At 36.9% G+C, this 22784-nt stretch overlaps 1 protein-coding gene across 1 annotated transcript; it reads right to left on the bottom strand.

Annotated features, from left to right (window-relative positions):
• Nucleotides 1-261: 261 nt before the first annotated feature.
• LOC119527304 (arylacetamide deacetylase-like) lies at nt 262-20939 on the bottom strand. Its single transcript, XM_037827193.1, has 5 exons — nt 20795-20939; nt 17102-17324; nt 6523-6592; nt 3020-3191; nt 262-977 (listed from the first exon to the last, which is right to left on the bottom strand). Exons 1-5 carry the CDS (start codon nt 20930-20932, stop codon nt 381-383), a joined length of 1200 nt encoding a protein of 399 aa, XP_037683121.1. The 5' UTR covers nt 20933-20939; the 3' UTR covers nt 262-380.
• Between the last annotated feature and the right edge of the window lie 1845 nt (nt 20940-22784).

A 22784-nucleotide genomic window follows, 5' to 3' on the forward strand; every position in this document is an offset into this window, starting at 1 on the left:
TCCCACATAAGTGGGAGGACAGTGAGTTCACCTGCCAAAGTGGCTTAGAGAGAGAGGGCCACATCTGAGCAACAAAGAGGCGCTCGGGGAGACTCTTAGACACAATTATAAGCAGGTTTAGCCTCTCCTTTGTAGCAATGAGCTTCATAAGGGCTCAGCACATCAAACTGCCAGTCCTCAGTGAATATGAGAACATCAGCAACAATCCAGGTGAGGAAGTCCAACACTCTGCCTTTTCCCCCAGCTCCACGGGGGGGGGGGGGGGGGGCAGCATATATATTTTTATTCTCTGCCCACATTACTCTGGGATGTGTCGCCATTTCACTCTAACCTATACAGACCTACTATATTTTAAAAATATATCCTTGATAAATGTTTTACTATAGATTTTCACTTAGCCAACTAATATACTGGTTTAGCAATCTGTTGCTAATTTTAAATGTGAGGGTTGAAAGTATTCCATGGAATCCATCCTCAACGTGGTTATGGGCTACCTGAACTCCAGCATTCTGAAGTCGGGTGACATACATGAGCCCATCATCCCTTAAAACGTCATACTGACAGGTGATGATATAGGTCAGGGGTAAACCACGCAAGTTGTTGTCATCAGCCAGCAGGGGTGCAGCTCTCACATCTAGGAATCCTGGATATTTTTTAGCCATCTCAGAACTACCATAAGTTGGATTCTTATAAACATGTTCTTTCTTAAACTTCTCAGGGAGCAAGGAGCTCCAATTAACAAACTTGAATAGATGACTTGATTCCATGGGTATATGTTGTTTGGAATGCATGGCTTTTTCAAGGGATCTGTCTGTAGTAAAATATTCACTCCAGAACCTGACCATGAGTGATTTATACAGTCTTGGATAATGTGAATTTTCTTGATATGATGGTGAATCTAGAACAAGAGGTTGAAGGGCAGGATAAATTAAAGACTGAATCTTGAGTTTGGTCTTGACATCTGGGTCATGTAAGAGCTGAAAAATAAATAAGATAACTTTCACAAATGATTTTCATTTTAAAATAATAACATAACTGTAACAAGATAATCTATATATAAATTCATAATTTCAAAATAATCTAGTAGCAGAAAACAAATTTTCAAATATTCAAAATGGGCTTCTAGAACTAGATGCTCCTTAATTAGAGGATGCTTTAAATTTAAGGAAAATTGTCTTTCCTGTTCTTCTCTTGGATACTTCCAAAGAATCTAGTCAATAATTATAAAATTATGATCTTACCCTCTCTACCAAGGATGACATCCAGAAGTCCATAAATTTGACCTTTCTCTTTTCTCCTCTCTTTTGTTCATGCAAGAATTTGTTGAAATATCCTAGTATACCAATAGGATTTGCCATGGAAAGAGAGAATCACTTAATAGGGATTTCTGATTTGATTCTGATGCTAAAGTGACATATTACTTTCAGTGATATGGACAGGTTCTCTGTGTAAAACTTTGTTTTAGCATCACCCTTATGTGTATCAGACCTAATGTGCTAATATTTATAAAGATTGGTGGTCTGTAAAGAGGGATGCAAAAATACTGGAGTGGGCAAAAATAATGATCCATAAGTTGGAAAGAAACATCAGAAAATGTTTTAATTTTTGAAAACATATACAGTACTTTAAAATGCAATTTCATATATGTTTAAAAGTACATAATATACCATAAAAGATGTATTTAATTTTCACATAAAAATAGGTAAATTATTGAATGTACCCTCAAATATTTTACATATAGTCATGTTTCTCCACATATTCAACTTTAGCGGTCAAAATAGACCATTTTGGACATTTTGGAGATTACTTTTAAAAATCATAAAAGGTTACCAGATATTTTCACATAAATTAACTCATCTGACTCTCACAACAACTTTGTAAAGTTGAAAGGGTTCATTTGCCTCTTACATGAGAAAATTGATGCTTACAGTGATTAAGTGTCCTGGCCAATATCACATCTAGAAATTACTTCATTTCAAGAAAATTCAAGTCCCCCAATGTTCAATCTAGTGCTCTTTCTGCTACATCATAAAATTTGTAGCAATCATCAGAAATCCACTTCTGGGAAGATTCAAATACATGTTCTATACCATGACTGCAACAAAACCCAACAATAACATTCCTTCCTTTTTTTGGATATTGCCCAAAAGACTCTAGAAGCCAAAGTATTTTTTAGTGTAAAAAAAATGTATAAATAAATATAACAAAACAAATCACTGCTAAAAAATTGCTTTAAATCCATGGTGTATAATTAGACTCAACTAATAAAATCCAAACTTCTGCACCTGTGGTTATGGGTCAGGGTAGCTTGACAATGGCTCCCACTACCACATGGGTAAACAGTTTCTAGAGTTTAGCAATAAGTAGCAGTTTGTTTCTCTGTTCCTAAAACATAAAACCCACATTACATATAATCTGAGAAGAAAAGGGCTTTGTTATTATTCTAATACTACCAATATTAAAGTATTAGATAAAAGTATCTGATTTTACATGTGCAAAAAGAGAAAACCTTTGAATACCTCTTATTTCTTCCTCCTAGTAAACCTTGCAAGTAACAAAGAAATCTTTGAATGTATTGATAATTTTCTTAAATTAGTATGATTATTCTAGTAATAGAAGAATTTATAGGAAGTTCAGAATGTTCCATTGAAGATTATTGAATCTACCTATCACCCTCTATTAGGGTGATATGATAAGGTTATTGTCCGAACTCATATATTCTGTCATTCAGCTGACTAGTATAGAATTTAACCGGTACATAAATAATTTTAAACCAATGATCTATATTGAGAACTATCATTTCATTAAGAAAAAATATATATAAACTATGACAGAATAAGGTCATTTTAATAGTTAAACATTTCTTTTCAATATTCTCTTTAATACTTACAAAAATAGTCACTCTACTTATATTTGCATTTATATATTAATGTATTTGCATTTATATATTAATATATGTATTAAATAGGTTTTAAGGAGAATTTAAAAAAAAAACAAACATAAATGACAAGCATCATACCTGTTGCGTAACTGCTGCAGCTAAATTTCCCCCAGCACTATCTCCAGAAACACATATTCTCTCAGGATTCACTCCATATTTTGCAAGAACTTTTTGGCGTAAGAACCACCTTAAGGCATTATATACATCTTCAAATTGAGCTGGGAAATGATACTTAGGTGCTAATCTGTAACTGTGGAGGGAAAACATGTTTTCTATGTCATTTACTTTTTTTGTAACTTTTCTAAAGCACAATATGCCTACTGGAGGTGCACACATCACAAGTGTACAACTGTATGAATTACAAACTGAACACAGGCATATAACCAGCACCCAGATCATCAAACAGAGCATTATCAGTACCCTAGAAACCTCCTTCATCCTCCCATCTAGTTGCTTTCCCCAACCCAAGAAGCATCTACCAACTTGACTTGTAACCCCATAGACGAATTTGAATGTTTTTATCCTTTATATAAATAGAATCATAGAGCATGTGCTCCTTTGTGTCTGCCTTTGTTTCCTCAACATTATCTTTTTGAGACTCATTCACATTTCTATGTGTAGCTATTATTTCTATGTAGTATTCCATTGTGTCACTACACTACAGTTCTTCTATCCATTAAAATGTTGATGTTTGCAGTCTTGGGCTTTCACAAACAGGGCTGCTAAAAATATTCTCATGTGTGCTTTTTTTGGTGAGCATATGCATGTTGTCTTCATAGATTTGTCTATTCTGGATGTTTCACATAAATGGAATCATACAATATGTAGTCTTTTGCGGTTGACTTCTTTCACTCAGCGCAATGTTTCCAAGGTTTACTTATATGTAGCATTCCTTTTTATTGACAAATAATATTCAATTTCATGGGTATACCATATTTTATTTATCCATTCATTAGCTGATGGACATCTGGTTGTTACTGTTTTTTGAGTATTATGAAAATGCTATTATGAACAATTGTGTACAAGTTTTTTATGTGGGCATATGCTTTCATTTCTCTTGGATATTGTTCCAGTTTGCCAATGCTGCTGGAATGCAAAATACCAGAAATGGATTGGCTTTTATAAAGGGGGTTTATTTGGTTACAGAGTTACAATCTTAAGGACATAAAGTGTCCAAGGTAACACAGCAACAATCAGGTACCTTCACTGGAGGATGGCCAGTGGTGTCCAGAAAACCTCTGTTAGCTGGGAAGCACATGGCTGGCATCTGCTCCAAGTTCTGGTTTCAAAATGGCTTTCTCCCAAGATGTTCCTCTCTAGGCTTCAGCTTCTCTCTAAAATGTTACTCTCAGTTGCTCTTGGGGCATTTGTCCCCTCTTAGCTTCCCCAGAGCAAAAGTCTGCTTTCAACGGCCGTCTTCAAATTGTCTCTCACCCGCAGTTACTCTCTCAGCTTCTGTGCATTCTTCAAAGTGTCCCTCTTGGCTGTAACTCCTCTTCAAAATGTCACTCTCAGCTGCACTGAGTTCCTTCTGTTTATCAGCTCATTTATATGGCTCCAGTGATTTAATTTAGAGGGGTAAAACCTCCATGGAAATTATCCAGAGTCATCACCCACAGTTGGGTGGGTCACATCTTCATGGAAACACTCAAAGAATTACAATCTAATCAACACTGATACGACTGTCTACACAAGATTATATCAAAGATAATGGCATTTGGGGGGACAAAATACATTCAAGCTGGCACAGATATATACCTTGGAGTTGAATTGCTGGGTTACTTAGTAACCTTATGTTTAAGCTTTTGAGGATGTGCCAAACTGTTTTTAAAGTGATTGCAACATTTTATATTCCCACCAGCAGTATGAAATGTTCTGATCATTCTATGTCCTCACCAACACTTGTGATTATCTGGCTTTTTTCATTATAGATATCTTAGTTGGTGTGAAGCAATATCTCGTGGTTTTGAGTTGCATTTTATGAATGATTAATGATGTTGAACATATTTTCATGTACTTTTTGTCCATCTTAATTTTAATATAGTCAAAATTATCCATATTATTATGTAGTTCAATAATTTATCTTTGATATAAATAAATAAAAGTATATTCACAGGCAAGGCATGTACTTGTGTGCTGGTTTGGGTATATTATATCCTCCAAAAAGAGCCATGATCTTTTAATCCAATCTTCTTGGGTGGAAACTTTTGATTGAGTGTTTCCATGGAGATGTGACTCAATCAACTATGGATGGGAACTTTGATTTAATTATTTCCATAGAGGTGTGTGCCCTGCCCATTCAGGGTGGGTCTTAATTAAATCACTGGAGTCCTATAAGAGACAGACAGAAGGAGCTCAGAGCAGCTGAGAGACAGAAGCTAAGAGAGACAAGCTCAGAGACATTTTGGAGAAAGCTATTTTGAAACCAGAAACCAGGAGCAAAGGACCAGCAGACACCAGCCATGTGCCTTCCCAGCTGGCAGCAGTGTTCCAGACACCATCAGCCTTTCTTGTAAATTTGTAACCTAATAAATCCACTTTATAAAAGCCAACCCATTTCTGGTATTTTGCATAATGGCAGCTGTAGCAAACTGGAACAGCTTGCATAAAAATTTTAAAGTATATTTTATCATTTAAGTATGTTCGATTTATTAGTCATTTGCATGACTCAAACACAGGTTTATGTCTTACAATGTCATTTGACTTGCTGGCCTCAAAAAAAAAAAATCAACTTTAAAAAGTAAAGTTGGAATACAAAATAGCATAAGCATGGGTTTTCTGCTTACCCTTTTAAAATGTTATTCTGTCTCATTTCTACATTTATTATTGATCACTTATAATCAAATCTTGAGCATGACTTTGTTACAACTTTATAATAATGATTTAACTTGACAAATGGCCATAACAATGCTATTTCTTAACTTTTCCTGCATTTTCTGAAGTTCAAGTTTAAGTACATTCCTGCACCTCTGTTGATGCACCTGCCTAGCCATCCACCTCTGTTGTCACTAAGTGTTTTCAACACTCCCTAAGTGTCCTTTCCTAATACTAACCTAATTCGCTATTTGAAACTAACATATTGGCTTTGTTTATTTGTTTAATTTGATAATAAATATTAATGTTTTAGACTTATCAATTGAGAGACTAAGCTAATACCATTTCAGGAATGTTGCCACTTAATCTTCACAACTCCCAAGGTAGGAATAATTTATGATGCACTTTTATAGATGATCCTCTGATTCCAGGACCCTCATTCTTAAAGACAACGCAAATTAAAGGTGGTGATGAAATCCAGTAAAAGTAATTACACCCATGAATGATACACTTTAAATTTATATGGAAAGAAACTCTTTAATTTCAGCTTTTCACTCCAAACCCACAAACATGCACACATACACATACAGAGAGAGATTTTGTTCTCTGACTCCAATCAGTGTAGGCCTAGTTTTTACTTTCTGTTGCTTATTCAGTGTCATCAGGGAAACATTTATTTTTGGCATAGTTACATATCAGCCAAGAAAGCTGAAAGATGCTTTGTATGTAAGGCATCAGATTTGAAAACAAATCAACAAAGTTCTTACTTGGTTGATATGACAACAGCATCAAGTCTGTCTGCCGTGCATCTTGACAGCAGGTCATAATTACTTAAAGCTGAAATAGATGAAAGAAAAGCAGGATATTAGTAAGAATGGGCAAATGAAGAGATACATGTTTCCTTCACAGAAATTCTGCTGTACAAGTATATTCTTGCAGTTCTCCACCTGTTTCAAGTTAAAAATATGAAGGAGACAAATTTAACACTTATCCATGAAAAACCAAGCATCAGCAATTCAACAGAATTTGAGTTGCTCAGTGAACCTTCTAATTGCCCTTTTTTCCTTCTCTCTTTTGTTCTGCACATTTCATCATTTGCTCTTCTAAACCAGCCTCACTTTCTACAAGACTAACCTAACTACCTTACTGGAAGAAATACTGATTTGTCTCTTTGTTAGGAAATGGGGATATAAAGGTAAAAAGACATGTTCTTGACTTGACTGGTGTGTGGTCAGATTTGTGAGCCAAGGAGCTATAGAAGGAGCTGTGGGTGACACAATAATCATGTAAGGCTGCATGAGAAAAATAGAAAAAACTCCAAAAATAAGTGGGATTTAATTATGCTTCCTTCATTTACATAAAACATGAAGCAGGAACACTCTTATTTACTACTCTTATCTGCACTACCACTGTAAAAATATATTTAGCTGGTGGGAGAACCTAAGATGGCAGCTAGGTGAGACAGGACAAAAAAAACATCTCCATGAAAAATACTAGAGAAAAACCAGAAGGTGACCCAAAGTACCAGTTTCAGCAATGCACCAGTTAGATGAGGCCTCCTAGTACCACAGGGACCGTATACTTGGTGTAACCAGGAGTCTGCATTCCGAAATGAGTGAGTAGGCCAGCTGGAAGACCCGCAGCGGTGCTGCAGTATAGGAAAGCTGGGGGTTGGTGGTTGGAGACAGACTGGTTCTTTCAAAAAAAAAAAAAAAAGGGAAAAACCCAGGAGCGGCTGCACTTGCTTTGGTGGAAACTACGCAGTGAAACACAACAGGAGCGAGCTGAGCCGACCTCTCGGTGTTAGCCATGGAGGATAGCTCATGGCAGATACCCTCAGGACCAAGGGAGTGCAGGGGAGAGCCGGAGGGAGGGAGAAGCCCCGCGGGTTGTAGCTGGATCCCTGGAGGGCTGGATAAACTCCTGCCTGAGGCCGTGCCCACAGCCCAGAGCTGCGCCAGTTGTCCTGGAGCTGGGAAGGAGGAACTGTGTGAAGAGAGGGGGGTGTGGAGATGCCCCGTTCAACCGTTTTTGCGTCGGGCTGAGAGTGCCCCAGCATGGCACAGCGGCCCAGGGCGTCCCTTGAGGGATGGCTCACAGTTGCGACGTAGCACAGCCTTCCCTCAGCAGAGGTACTGGAAGATCACAGCTGGGAAAGAGGGCCTGCTCGGAAAACCCAGGGATGCTGCACCAAGTCCGGCGATTTGTGGGTCAGCAAGAGAGGGGGCCTGGGAAGGATACAAAATGAAGGCTTAGACTCTTGTGGTGGCCTTAAATCTCCAGGAACACCTGGAGGGATTGGATATTAAAGCTGTTCTGCCTCCCTGGCTACCCAGACACACGCCCCACACTCAGGGCAGCGGCTCTAACAACACACCCAAACTGAGTTCACCAACTGACAAGAATCATTTCCCCAGACACCACGGGGACAAGGTTGGGGAGAGCTGACTTGAGGGGTACAGGTGACCCACAGACACCACCTGCTGGTTAGTTAGAGAAAGTGTACGCCACCAACCTGTGTTTCTGAAAAATTAGATCGGCATTTTTTTTTTTAACAACTTGAAAGAACCCTATCAAGCAAAGCAAATGCCAAGAGGCCAAAAACAACAGAAAATCTCAATGCATATGATAAAACCAGATGATATGGAGAATCTGACTTCAAACATTCATATCAAAATATCAGAAGACACACAGTACTTGGCTCAATTAATCAAAGAACTACAATCGAGGAATGAAAACGTGGCAAAGGATTTAAAGGACATGAAGAAGACCATGGCCCAGGATATAAGCGACATAAAGAAGACCCTAGAAGAGCATAAAGAAGACATTGCAAGAGTAAATAAAAAAATAGAAGCTCTTATGGAAATAAAAGAAACTGTTGGCCAAATTAAAAAGATTCTGGATATTCACAATACAAGATTAGAGGAAGTTGAACAAAGACTCAAAGTCCTAGAAGTCCACAGAACAGAAAATGAAAAAACAATAGAAAGAATAGAGAAAAAAATTGATAAAATTGAAATGGATCTCAGGGATACAATAGATAAAATAAAACGTCCAAACTGAAGACTCACTGGTGTCCCAGAAGGGGAAGAGAAGGGTAAAGGTCTAGAAAGAGTATTCAAAGAAATTGTTGGGGAAAACCTCCCCAACCTTCTACACAATATAAATACGCAAAGCATAAATGCCCAGCAAACTCCAAATAGAATAAATCCAAATAAACCCACTCTGAGACATATTCTGATCAGATTGTCAAATACTGAAGAGAAGGAGCAAGTTCTGAAAGCAGCAAGAGAAAAGCAATTCACCACATACAAAGGAAACAACATAAGACTAAGTTGTGACTACTTAGCGGCCACCACAGAGGTGAGAAGGCAGTGGCATGACATATTTAAAATCCTGAGAGAGAAAAATTTTCAACCAAGAATACTTTATCCAGCAAAACTCTCCTTCAAATTTGAGGGAGAGCTTAAATTTTTCACAGACAAACAAATGCTGAGAGAATTTGCCAATAAAAGACCTGCCCTACTCCAGATACAAAAGAGAGCCCTACCGACAGAGAAACAAAGAAAGTAGAAAGAGATATAGAGAATTTTAACAGACATATATAGAACCTTACATCCCAAATCACCAGGACACTCATTTTTCTCTAGGGATCACAGATCTTTCTCCAGAAGGGACCATATGCTGGGACATAAAACAAGCCTCAATAAATTTAAGAAGAAAAAAGAAAATTGATTATATTCAAAGCACATACTCCAACCACAATGGAATACAAATAGAAGTCAATAATTTTTTGAATTGTAACTCCAGTATTTACTTCCTACATGATATAAAATACACAAACTCTAAGGACAAATCAGTGGTTTTGAACTCAATGTAAAATATGTAATTTTTGACAAGAACTATATAAAGGTGGGGGAATGGAGGAGTATAGGAACATAGTTGATGTGTCCTATAGAAGTTAAGCTGGTATCAAAGAGAAATGGGGGAAGGGGCAATGGGGAGTTAAGAAATGAGTGTAAGTTTGCTGTTTGAGGTGAAGGGAAATGTCTAGCAATGAAGGGTGGGAAGGTGATAGCATTACAACATTCTAAATGTGATTAATCCCACTAATAGAATGCTAGGGAAGGGGTGGAATGGGAAGATTTAGGCTGTATATATGTTTCCACAGTTGAGGAAAAAAAAAAGTCTAAATTGACTACAATTGAATGCCAAGGATGACCCTGGATAGGATCAGATGGAGGACAGGAGGCTCAAAGGGACATAGTTGAGACATAAGGAAAAGGAAATATAGAATGTAAGCTTTGTATCATTGTTGAATCTCTTGTACCTCTTAGCTGTGCTTAATGGGATTGCATAAAAGAATGTTCTTGTTCATGGGAATTGTATATGAGAATTATAGTGTTTGTTCAAGGATATGTGCAGCTAGCTCTCATATGTTCAGAAGACAGAGCAATAGATGATGGATGATGGAAAGAAATAGCAGGGAGACAACATGTTAAAGTTTGTGGATCGGGGGGTATCGGGGGGGTCAGGGAATGCTGGAGTTCTGTGTATGGGGTTTGTATGGTTTTTGCAACTGTTTCTATAACTTTGAATTTATTCCAAAATAAAATGTTAAAAAAATACATATATATATATAGAGAGAGAGAGAGAGAGCAGAGGCCAGTCTTTGCCTCTTTTTCCCTTGTCTAGGATGAAGATTTGAAGCTCTTCTCATCCATCTCTGACATTCCCATTAATAGCCAATGCTCTGAATCTTCTTCCTTCCTATTTCCTTTGGGACATTGCTTTATTAGACAACATTCCCAGCCCATCTATTTCTCTAATATATTTCTATGTATTGCCTTCATATTCTTCAGACTACCAACTTGTCCATGTCTCTCTTACATAATAAAATAATATGTTTTTACTTTACTTTCTTTTCAAATTTGTCTTTTTTGTGTATTTTTTTTTTTTTTTTTTTTTGCTTATTCCTTTCACCACTAAGTCACTTTAATCATTCTTTCCATTACTTTACCTTTCACTGGGCTAGCTGAAACATGTCTCTATGGGAGAGTATTCCATTGAATCTGTCCTCGACAAGATCAATATTAAAAGTTCAACATTCAAGAGACATACTTCCAGCCTTAACTGACTTTGCAGCTATTTGCCATTCAGAACTTTTTATTATTGCCCTTTTCTTGAGACTCTCATCTTCTTTGGCTTCCTTTCATTTTATTATCTGTTTAACTGATTCTTCTCAGTTTGCTGGTAGCTTATTCTCCAGTCAATTCTTATCTCTGTGTTCCCCAGGGATATGTCCTTACCCCCCCCCCAGCCATCCAATCATCTTTCATCCCCCCCCCCACCTAAGTTCCCACATCATTTGGCATATTTTGCATAATTTCAAGCCTGTAACATTTCTTGCCTAGAATAATTTATTCTTCCTCTCTGGAGTAGAGTTCTAATCTTAAACCCTAATCCAATCTCCATAACCTCAGATGATCAATGTTATATTCATCTGATGGAAACAGTTGACTATCAAGGACTCCAGGAACAAAGAGGGTTTGGCTATTGTCTCAGAGTCACACAACTGAACACTTGTCACAATCCTTCCACTTCTAAATAATTCCTATTTCTACTGTAATTCTATACTTCAAGAAATGTGCCATTTGGGTCTCCTTCCCTCTGTGTTCCACAGGAAAAAAGAGAAAGAAATCTGCAACCTGCCCAATGATCTTGATTACCCTGATCTATTATTTGCTATACTTATCACTTCGTAACACACTGTATGATTGATTGATTGACTAGTAATTCCCTCTATTAGAATATAAGCTCCAAGAAGGCAGGGATTGAAGATGGTGGAGTAGGGAGCACCAGGACTCACTCCTCTTCCCAAATAGCTACTGAATAGGCAGAAACTGAACAGAAGTTCTGGAGCCCTAGAGGCCAGGGGAGTACTGTGCAGCATCGAGGCAAGAGTAGGAAGAAAAGACCAAGAAACTGTGGTAAAGAGCTGTGAGAAACTTGCTCTGTGGCAGGGATGGCCCCCCTCCCCCACACCCAAGGTGAGCTGCCTCAGGTCCGGTCTCTGCTGGCTGCTACAGAAAGAGAGGGACATGGACGCCCTCTTACTCAAGGGAGTGAGGGGGCATGGACAAGTAATGATCACAACAAAAAATTACAAGCCGTATGAGAAACAGAAAGATATGGCCCAATCAAAGGAACAAATTAAAACTTTGGAGGAGACACAGAATTTGGAACAGCTAATCAAAGATGTCCAAATAAATATCTTAAATCAATTCAAGGAGATGAAGGAAAATACAACTAAACAGATAAAGTATATTAAGATGCTAGGTGAGTATAAAAAAGAATTTGAAAGTATGAAAAGAAACATAACAGGAATTATGGAAATGAAAGCTCAATAGAAGAGATTAAAAATACACTAGAGGCATATAACAGTAAAATTGAACAGGCAGAAGAAAGAATCATTGAACTAGAAGATAGGATAATTGAAATCTTACAGACAGAAGAAAAGATAGAGAACAGAATAGAAAAAAATTGAGTAGGATCTCAAGGATATAAGTGATAGCACAAAGTACACAAATATATACATCATGGGTGTCCTAGAAGGAAAATAGAAGGGAAAGGGGGCAGAAAAAATATTTGATGAAACAATAGCTGAAAATTCCCCAATACCTATACCTATGAAAGGTATATATATATATATACATACACACACACGCACACACACACACACACACACATATATATCTCCAAGAAGTGCAAAGTACTCCAAATAAGATCCAAATAAGATCTACTCCATGACACATACTAATCAGAAGGCCAGATGCCAAAGATAAAGAGAGAATTCCAAAAGCAGCAAGAGAAAAGCAATTCATCACAAACAAGGGATCTTCAATAAGACTAAATGCTGATTTCTCATAAGAAAACATGGAAGTGAGAAGACAGTGGTATGATATATTTAAGGAGCTAAAAGAGAAAAACTGTAGCTAAGAATTCCTATCTGGAAAAAAACGTTACTTCAAAAGGAGGGAAAGTTTAAAATATTCACAGATAAACAGAAACTGAGAGAGTTCATCAATAAGAGACATACCCTAAAGAAATATTAAAGAAAGTTCTGCATGTTGAAAGGAAAATATAGGAATGGGAGGCTAGAAATAAAGATTTTCAGTAGGAGTAGCTAAAAAGGTAAAAAGAGACACAAAAATAAGATATGACAGATAAAAACCTAAGGTTAACATGGTTGAAGTAAGTACTGCCTATAAAGTAATATTAATGAATGTTAATGGATCAAACTCCCCAATGAAAACACACATATGGGCAGAATGGATTTTAAAAATATGGTCCATCTATATGCTGTCTACAGGAGGCTCATCTTAAATGCATGGGCACAAATAGGTTGAAAGAGAAAGGTTGGAAAAAAGATATTCCACACAAACAGTAATCAAAAAAGAGCTGGGGTGGTTACACTGATACAGGACAAAATAGACTTTAAATGCAAAACTCTTATAAGAGACAAAGAAGGACACTACATATTAATGAAAGGGGAAAGCCACCAAAAAGAAATAAGAATCACAAACATTTATGCACTTAACCAGAGTGCTCCAAAGTACATGAGGCAAACAATGGCAAAATGGAAGGGACAGATAGACATCCCTACAATAATAGCTGGAGACTTTATTATATCACTCTCATCAATAGAGGGAACATCTAGTGAGAGGATCAATGAAAAAACAGAGAACTTGAATAGTATGATAAATGAACTAGACTTACACACATACACAGAACATTGCACCCCAAAACAGCAAAATGGATCTTCTTCTCAAGTGTTCATGGATCATATTCCAGATAGACAACATGTTGGATCACAAAACAGGTCTCAATAAATTTAAAAAGATTGAAATTATAGAAAGCTCTCTCTCTCTCTGATTATAATGAAATGAAACTAGAAATCAGTAATAGGAGGAGAACCAGAATATTCACAAAATACATGGAGGCTAAACAACACACTCTTAAACTATTAATGGGGCAAAGAAGAAATTGCAAGAGAAATCATTAAATATCTTGTAACAATGAAAATGAGGACATGACATGTCAAAACTTATGGGAGGTAGTGAAGGCAGTGCTGAAGGGAAATTTATAGCCCTAAAGGATACATTAAAAAAGAAGAAAGAGCTAAAATAAAAAAAAATACCTAACTGTGCATCTAGAGGAACCTGAAAAAGAACAGCAAACTAATCCCAAAGCAATCAGAAGGAAAGAAATAGTAAAGATTAGAGCAGAAATAAATGAAGTTGAAAATAAAAGAACAATAGAATCAAAAACACCAGAGGTTGATTCTTTGATGTGATCTGTGAAATTGACAAACCCTTGGCTAGATTGACAAATAAAGAGAGAAGACGCAAAAAAAATAAAATCAGAAATGAGAGAGGGGACATTATGACTAACCACACAGAAACAAAAAGGATCAAAATACAATCCTAATTTGTTTATATGTCAACAGATTAGTTAATTTAGATGAAAAAGAAAATTTCTAGAAACACATGAACAGCTTACACTGACTCTAGAAGAAACAGAAAACCTCAACAGACCAATTATAAGTGAATAGATTGAATCAGTCATCAAAATCCTCCCAAAAAAGAAAAGCCCAGGATCAGATGGCTTCACAGGTGAATTCTACCAATCATTCCAAGAAGAATTCCAAGAATTTCAAGAGGAATCAAACTTCCAAAAAACTGAAGAGGAAGAAACACTACCTAACTCATTCTACGAAGTTAACATCACCCTAATAACCAAAGCCAGGTGAAGATACTACAAGAAAAGAAAATTACAGACCAATTTCTCTAATGAATATAGGCACAAAAATCCTCAACAAAATACTTGCAAGTTGAATCCAATAGCACATTAAAAGAATTGTACACCATGATCAAGTTGGTTTAATTCTAGGTATGCAAAGGTGGTTCAGCACAAGAAAATCGATTAGTGTAATGCACCACATCAACAAATCAAAGGGGGAAAACCACATGATCATCTCGATTGATGCAGAGAAGGCATTTGACAAAATACAGCATCTTTTTTTGATAAAAATACTTTAAGAGATAGGAACAGAAGGAAACTTCCTCAACATGATTAGGGGTATATATAAAAAAAACCACAACTAGCATTGTGCTCAATGGTGAAAAACTGAAAACTTTCCCTCTAAGATCTGGAATAAGATGAGGATGTCCACTGTCACCACTGTTACTCAACATTGGGCTAGAAATTCTAACTACAGCAGTTAGGCAAGAAAAAGAAATTTTAAAAAATCCAAATTGGAAAACAAGCATAATTTCACTACTTGCAGATGACATGGTCCTATATATAGAAAACCCTGAATAGTCAACAGAAAGCTACTAGAGCTAATAAATGAGTCCAGCAAAATGGAAGGATACAAGGTTAACACACCAAAATCAGTAGTGTACTTGTACACTACTAATGAGCAATCTGAGGAGGAAACCAAGAAAAAAAATTCCACCTAAAAGAGCAACTGAAAGAATCAAATATCTATGAATAAATTTAACAAATGATGAAAAGGATCTCTATATAGAAAATTACAAAACATTGCTAAAAGAAATCAAAGAAGATCTAAATAAATGGAAAGACATTCTGTGTTCATGGATTGGAAGACTAAATATTACTAGGATGGAAATTCTACCCAAATTGACTTACGTATTCAAAACAATCTCAGTCAAAATTCCAACAGCCTACATCACAGAATGGAAAAGCCAATTATCAAATTTGTTTGGAAGGGAAGGGGCCCTGAATAGCCAATAACATTTTGAAAAAAAGAGTGAAGTTAGAACACTCACACTTCCTGACTCTAAAGCATATTAACAAAGCTCCAGTGCTCAAAACAGCATGGTACAAGCATAAAGATAGATATATTGACCAATGAAATCTAACTGAGAGTTCAGAAATAGACCCTTACATCTATGGCCAATTGATATTTGACAAGAATGCCAAGTCCACTCAACTGGGACAGAATAGTCTCTTCAACAAATGGTGCTGGGAGAACTGGATATCTATACACAAAGGAATGAAAGAGGACCTCTCTCTCACACCTTATACAAAGATTAAATCAAAATGGATCAAAGATCTAAATACGAATACTGGGACCATAAAATCCTAGAGGAAACTGTAGGAAGCATTTTCAAGATCTTCTGGTAGGCAATGGTTTTTTAGACTTTACACCCAAAGCACAAGCAACAAAAGAAAAGATAGACAAATGTTACCTCCTCAAAATCAGATATGTTGGGGCTTCAAAGAACTTTGTCAAGAATATGGAAAGGCAGCCTACCTAATGGGACAAAATATTTGGAAACCACATTGTTAGATCCCAGAAGAAACTAACATGTAGAAGGAGTTTCTGACCCAGGGGCCCCGCAGCTTATCTCACAGAAAACAGGTGCCCCATAAACTAAAGAATGAAGGCTGTTCAAGGCTGTTCAAGGCTGTTCCAGCCACAGTGGCAGCTCAAAGGCGGGTAAGGCAAGGTCAGATATGTCCATAAGATGAACAACCAAAAAGGCCTGCTCTCCCTAGTTAGATAACACAGCTGCTTTCCTAAAAAGAATACTGTCTCAGAACCCTAGCAACCAATCAGCCCAAAACTTGATAGGCACTTACCCAATCAAGGGACAGAACACCACAGCAAGCACCCTTCCCAAAGTGGGTTCCTTTTTTCATTAAAAAATGCTGCTCTCAGATAGAAAGTTGGAGCTATTATCTTTCTTTCTTTTCGCTGGCTCCCACCTGCTTTCTTCCTCTAATAAATCTTGAACTTTATACTTAAACTTTGACTTGCTGTGTTGTGTGGATTCCTGAATTGATTGTACACTGTGGATGGATTGTATGGTGTGTGAATATATCTTTATAAAATAGCTCTTAAAAAAGGATAAAGCAGGGATTTTTGTGTGTTTGAAGATATATCCAAAACTTCTAGCATGTTGCTGACACATAGAAAATATGCAAAGATATGAATGAACATATTAGGTCATCCTGTAACATCAAATGGAGAGAGATAGAAAATAGCAAGTTAGTCTTTCTTAGAGTAATTGCAATAAATAGGGGAACTTTGGTCTTCTCAACACTACCTGGCTTGATGAGAAAAACATACATGGAATAGAGTGATTGGAACCTTCAAGGAAGAGTAAAATTTTGCAGGAGAACAAAGCGACAGAATACAAAAGAGACGGTAGTGTCTGAGTAGAAGGCCATTATATACCTATCAAAGACAATATTTTCCTTTCTGTATTTTGTAAACTATCTCAGTGACAGTGATTTTTCAAAGCATTCCCTTACCAGCACTTCCCAAACACCAGCCGCCACCATGGATGTAAAATACACCCCTTCGTAGTGCTTCTGATTCCCTCTTTGGCACATATACTCGGACAGGAATGTTGTTGAATGTCGTCTCAGTCACAGTGACATTTTCATCTGAGGTTGGTGGGACTTCATCAAAGCTCATGAAGAACATGAGGGAATCCATAAAATGGTTCAGTCCCAACATTTCCACAAATGTAGCCTAAAAATAAAATTCACACAATTCTAGAATTCAAGTTCCAAATGTCAAAGACATGTATGAGCATATAAGTACACATTAACCTTTAATATGCTCAAATGAAATTATATAAATTCTTGCAAATGAACCCTCTTTGGTCTTTTTGGAAGAATGAGGGTACAGTGGCTGTGCCGACAGTGATTGCTAAAAGGAGGATTCATTTAGACCTTTTTCTACAAAAATTTTAAGGTTCTCTCTAAGCATTAGGATTACACAGATGAACAAGAAAAATGCTCTTCTCAAGAATCTCAACTTATGTGGGAAAGACAAATAAGGAAACTTACAAAACAATATAAAGCCTATTCTAGAGCTCTGCACAAGGTATTTTGGGAGCAGACAAAAAAGCAATTATGAAAGCTAGGTTCCTGAGAGTAGCAACTAGAAAAGAATTTTCAAACAAGAAGTACAATTTTCTCTGAGACTTGAAAGTAAGACCTTTTCTTAGGATTTGGCTAAACAAATAAAGGAAGGGAAAAACATTCCAAGCAGAAGAACTAGTTTATCTTGGTAATGGAGAAGTTCTTGAAGTCTGGGAAATGCAGGGCATGGCTATAAATTTGAATATACCTGGGGGCTCGAAGGCAGGGTGGGACATGAAAGGAATGGATAGGAGGAAAAAAAAAAAAACAGGATCAGCCTGTCTGCTTTCTTTCTTGTCCACTCAACCTAGAAAAAGTCAACATTCTGAGCATTTTACACATATTAATAGTAACTACTTGTTTACATCTGAGGTAGGTAATATCATCATATCCATTTTAAAGACATGAAAATGAACCTGGGAGGTTAAATAAGAAGTCCAGGGTCACACAGCTGGCAAATGATATTTACTAGGATTCTAACAACAGCACTTTGATTCCTGATTTAATGTTCATAGCATACTCCTTCAGTAAAATGTGTGAATAGATACTCAGAGATTGTCAGACATTTAAGGAAAGCCACTCAAACTAATCAGAAAAAAACAAGGTGTACCAAGAGAATAAATGACCACAAACAAAACCTAGATAATTCAAGAATGAGAAAAAAAATATTAAATAATTTATTTTAAATTTGTACCCTTTAAGAGCTCTGAAAATACATTACATTCATAAAACATGGACAGGCTACAATAAAAGGTTACCAGAGAAAAAGAACATCTCAAAAAATATTAGAAATATATTAAATAAATTGGCAAAGGCCTAGAGGCAACTTGCCTGCACATGTCTAAAGCAAAGGCCAACTTATAGCCTTACATGACTAAAATAGAAGTGGCCTCATCTATATGTGGTGAAATCACTCATACATGCCTAAGACAAGTATCTTAACTTCCTTGCTGCTAAAACAGATTCCAGGCAATGGATTGGCTTAAACAACAGGAATTTACTGGTGTCAGCAAGGCGATGCTTTCTCCCCAAAGACTGTGGCTTTCTGGGGCTGACTCCAGGGTTCCTTGGTCCTTGGCCTCTCTGTCACATGGCAATGCACATGGTGGCCTCTCCTGGCTTCTCTTCTGGATTCTCTTGACTTCCTGCTCCTTCCCAGAGCTTTCTCTCTTTGTGCCTCCTCCAGTAGTAGGATTAAGGCCCATCCAGATCCAATTAGGCCACAACTTCACTGAAGTAACCTCATCAAAAGGTTATATTTTCAATGGGTTCACACTCACAGAAATGGATTAAGATTAAGAACAGGTTCTGAGATACATAGCTTCAAGCCACCACAGTTACATGGGAGACAAGTTATCTGCAACTTTCCAACCTTGCACAGCTGCTAGGACGTTCTAACATTCTTTGAACTTGAGCCTTGATTTCCCTAAAGCCAGGATTTTGTCAGGAACTGAGGCTGGGGGAGGGGCCGATATTGGGGGGAACAAAATAAGTTTCCTCAGTAGTCCATTAGGATTCCGTCCCCTTATATAATTTACTTTTCTTACTTTGTTTGCTTAACCAATCATATTTTTTCCTGTGAAACTTCATTGTGTTTACTATGTAAGCTGCCTCTTTCTCAGGGAAAAATAGAGCACTTTTGTTTTGGCATTGAGCATTCCCCAATTTGCAAATTGTCTCCTTTTGATAAACTGCCCCCTCTTCTAAATTCTTAAAATTTGACTTTTCACAGATATGATTGCTTAAATAAATGAATAAAGTAAGTAATCAACAGCAAGACTGAGAAAAAAAATCAAGGCCCTCTCCCAAATCATAGAGCAAAGAAAGCAAATATGAGAAAGATTATTTCCTTCTTACAACTCTTTAATGTTTTACATTGCACATATAATTAAATTAAAACTTACTACCACTGCTCACAAAGTGCTGTATAGCTAACCTCTCCAAATTAAACTGCAGAACTTTTGCCATCAGTGTCAAATGTCTCACACTATTTCTTCAACTTAATATTTTGCAGCCATGACTTTTGCACTTGCTGCTCTCTCTGCATGGAAAACTGTTCCTCACCACTTCAGGTGGCTGATTCCTTTTAACCCTTCAGGACTTCAGGCAGATGTTTCCTCTTCAGAGAGGTTTGCTCTGACTACAGATAAAGTAGCCCTGCCCCTGCCCCTGCCACTGGCTTCCTAACTCTCTCTTCATCCTGTTTATCTCCTTCAAGGCAACCCTCACAATCTGAGACTAATCATTCATTTAATTCTGGCTCATCATTTTTTTCCACCACTAGAATGTAAGCTCTGCTGGAGCAGAGTCCTTCTTTGCCTAATAGGATTTGACAGAGTTGTGCATTGTTGAATAAATGAGAAATAAAAGATCAACCCAGGAGTTACAACACAAAGTCCTAGAAAGAGATGATAGAAAAAGGAAGGAATAAAATGCTCAAAAGAAGTAATAAACGGCATTCCTGGGGCAGTAGCCATACCAAAGAGAGCCATGCCTGTTTTGTAGACCAGCACCAGGGGCTGTTCTCTGGGGTTGCCAGTTGCCATGATACCCCAAGGCTCCCCCTTCCATTTCTGCTGATCCTGCCTCTCAGGGCCAACCCTGGGCATGTTCCAACCAACCTCCTTCAGAACCACTGACATGCCCTTAGTCTTTACACTGAGTCCCAGACAACTGCATGGAAGTCTGTTACCAACACAGTGCTGCACACTCAGATGATCACTGATTTGTTTATGACATTTAAATACCAAATCATGTCTAAGACAAGGATTTCAAGCAACCACAATGATCATGACATTAACACTACCTGAATGAAAATTTTTTAGTAAAACTTCCTCAAACACTTCCTCACTTTTTCTTGCTTTTTTTAAAAAACATGATTCTGATATACAAAATAGCAATGACAAGAAAAAAAAGGCAAAATTTTAATAGTACAAGGACAAAGGCAGCAATACTTATTTAAATAGATTAATCAATCAACTGGTAAAATAAAACAAAATAGAATCCTGGAAATGTTCCTGCTCCAGACCGAAGGGTTACAAAGACACATCTGAACCCATACAATTCCAAACTTACCAAATGCAAGAAGGTTTTCAAATATGAGTTCAACCATATCAATTTCCATGGCTCCTCAAAATTATCTGGAAGAGGAGTGTAAATATAATATGCTACAAGGACCCCAGCAATCAGAAGGTAGAGCGATTTCCTTCCCATGCTGTTCCTCCTCCTTCAGAATGTACTTGGTTCACGAGAATGGTGTGTAATACCCAGGTGCTCTAGCTCCACCCAGAGACCTTATCTTACTTTTTGAATACAGAGTTGCCCACTTAGTTTTAGTGAGCAGATTTTCAGGTTAAAATTTCATTGGCTGTCCTGGAATAATCAAGTTGAATAGAAGTTCAAGGTTCAATGAGTAATCTGAAACTTTAAGTTCTGTCAGCCACAACACTCCTATTCTTATTCCAGTAAACAAGCAAGTATTGAGCAATAACTGAGTAAAAAATACTTTAATTCTAACACAATTGTCCAAAAAAAAAAACTATTCAGGATATGGAATCTTTGTTCTAAAATTACTTTCTTAGAATAGGGTAAACCAAAGTGACATTTTTTTAAGTGTTAAGAGCACCAGAAACAAGGTAGCCATAGTCTCTGCCCTTACAGAATTTACATTATCTTGCAGGAGACAGAAATTTTAACAATTTTTGATAATTTTTAATAGGGGAGTTATAATAATAATGATAATGATAGCAATCATGGTAAACATGTATTAATCATTTAATTAGTGATCCAAGAACTATGCTAAGTGATATACATATACAATCTAAATTAGTCTAATCAATAATTCTATGAGGCCAGCATTGTTACTATTTTCATAAATGAGTGAAATGAGTTTTAAGAAGGTTAAATAACTTGGCCAAGGTCATACAACTTTAAGAATTGGAGCCTGAGAAATCCAGGTGATTAAGGGAGTATATAGAAAACTTTCTTTAAACAACTTTTTACTTTCTTCCATGACATAGTATAAGTACATTCTAGAATATTTGGAAATGCAGAAAATAAAATAATAAGAAGAAATCATATTCCTATATTGCAGAGATCACCACTGTTGACACCTTGGTATATTTCCTGCCACATCTTTTTCTACACGCATTCATAGATATGTCTTATGAAAATACATGCCATTAGTCTTTGAGATCATAGGCTCTATCTAGTATCTTTCTTACTTGAGACCAGCAGTTAGCCGGTTCTTTAAGGTGTCCCAATTCTGTAAGGAATGGAAGTAGGGAACAAAATCTGGGCACTAACCCTACTCAGTGCTAGGCCATTTCAGTATGCAGAGTTAGAAAATACAGTTGTTGTTTTTTTAATATGAGTGGTTATTGATTTTTAAATTAAACACTACAAGACCTTCACTTGTGTAAAAATATTCTTTGTTTTTATAATTTTACATATTTTCCAAGATACCATTTTACTATAATTTTATATTACTGAAATCTTATGTTCTTACTGTTTAATTTTAGGAAACACTGATATGTGAAGAGGAAAATAAAAAACTATAAAGCATTCCATGGATGCATCATACTGAGAAAACACTCAACGTTTTGATGAGTATTTCTGATAATTTCTAAATGTTCATTGTTCTGGTTTGCTAATGCTACCATTAGGCAAAACACCAGAAATGGATTGGCTTTTATAGAGAGGGTTTATTTGGTTAAAAATTTACAGTCTTAAGGCCATAAAAGTGTCAAAACACAAAGGCATCAACAATAGTATACCTTCACTGAAGAACATTGATGGCGTCTGGAAAACCTCTGTTAGCTGGGAAGACACATGGCTGGCATCTGCTGATCCCGGGTTGTGTTCCAGCTCCTCTTTCAGCTCCTGTGTGTTCTTGGTTCTTTCTCCCAAGATGTTTCTCTCTAAGCGTCTGGGGATCCTGTCTTGGTGCTTTAGGCAAACAATTCTAAAACTATTTGTGTATGCTAGGCTTGAGTGAATGAATAAATATACTGAGGGTAATAAATGTCATTTTTCTTTGTGCGGTGGAGGAAGTTTAAAATGTGAG

This window comes from Choloepus didactylus, chromosome 1 (assembly GCF_015220235.1).
Source record: "Choloepus didactylus isolate mChoDid1 chromosome 1, mChoDid1.pri, whole genome shotgun sequence".
Taxonomy (NCBI): Eukaryota; Metazoa; Chordata; class Mammalia; order Pilosa; family Megalonychidae; genus Choloepus; species Choloepus didactylus.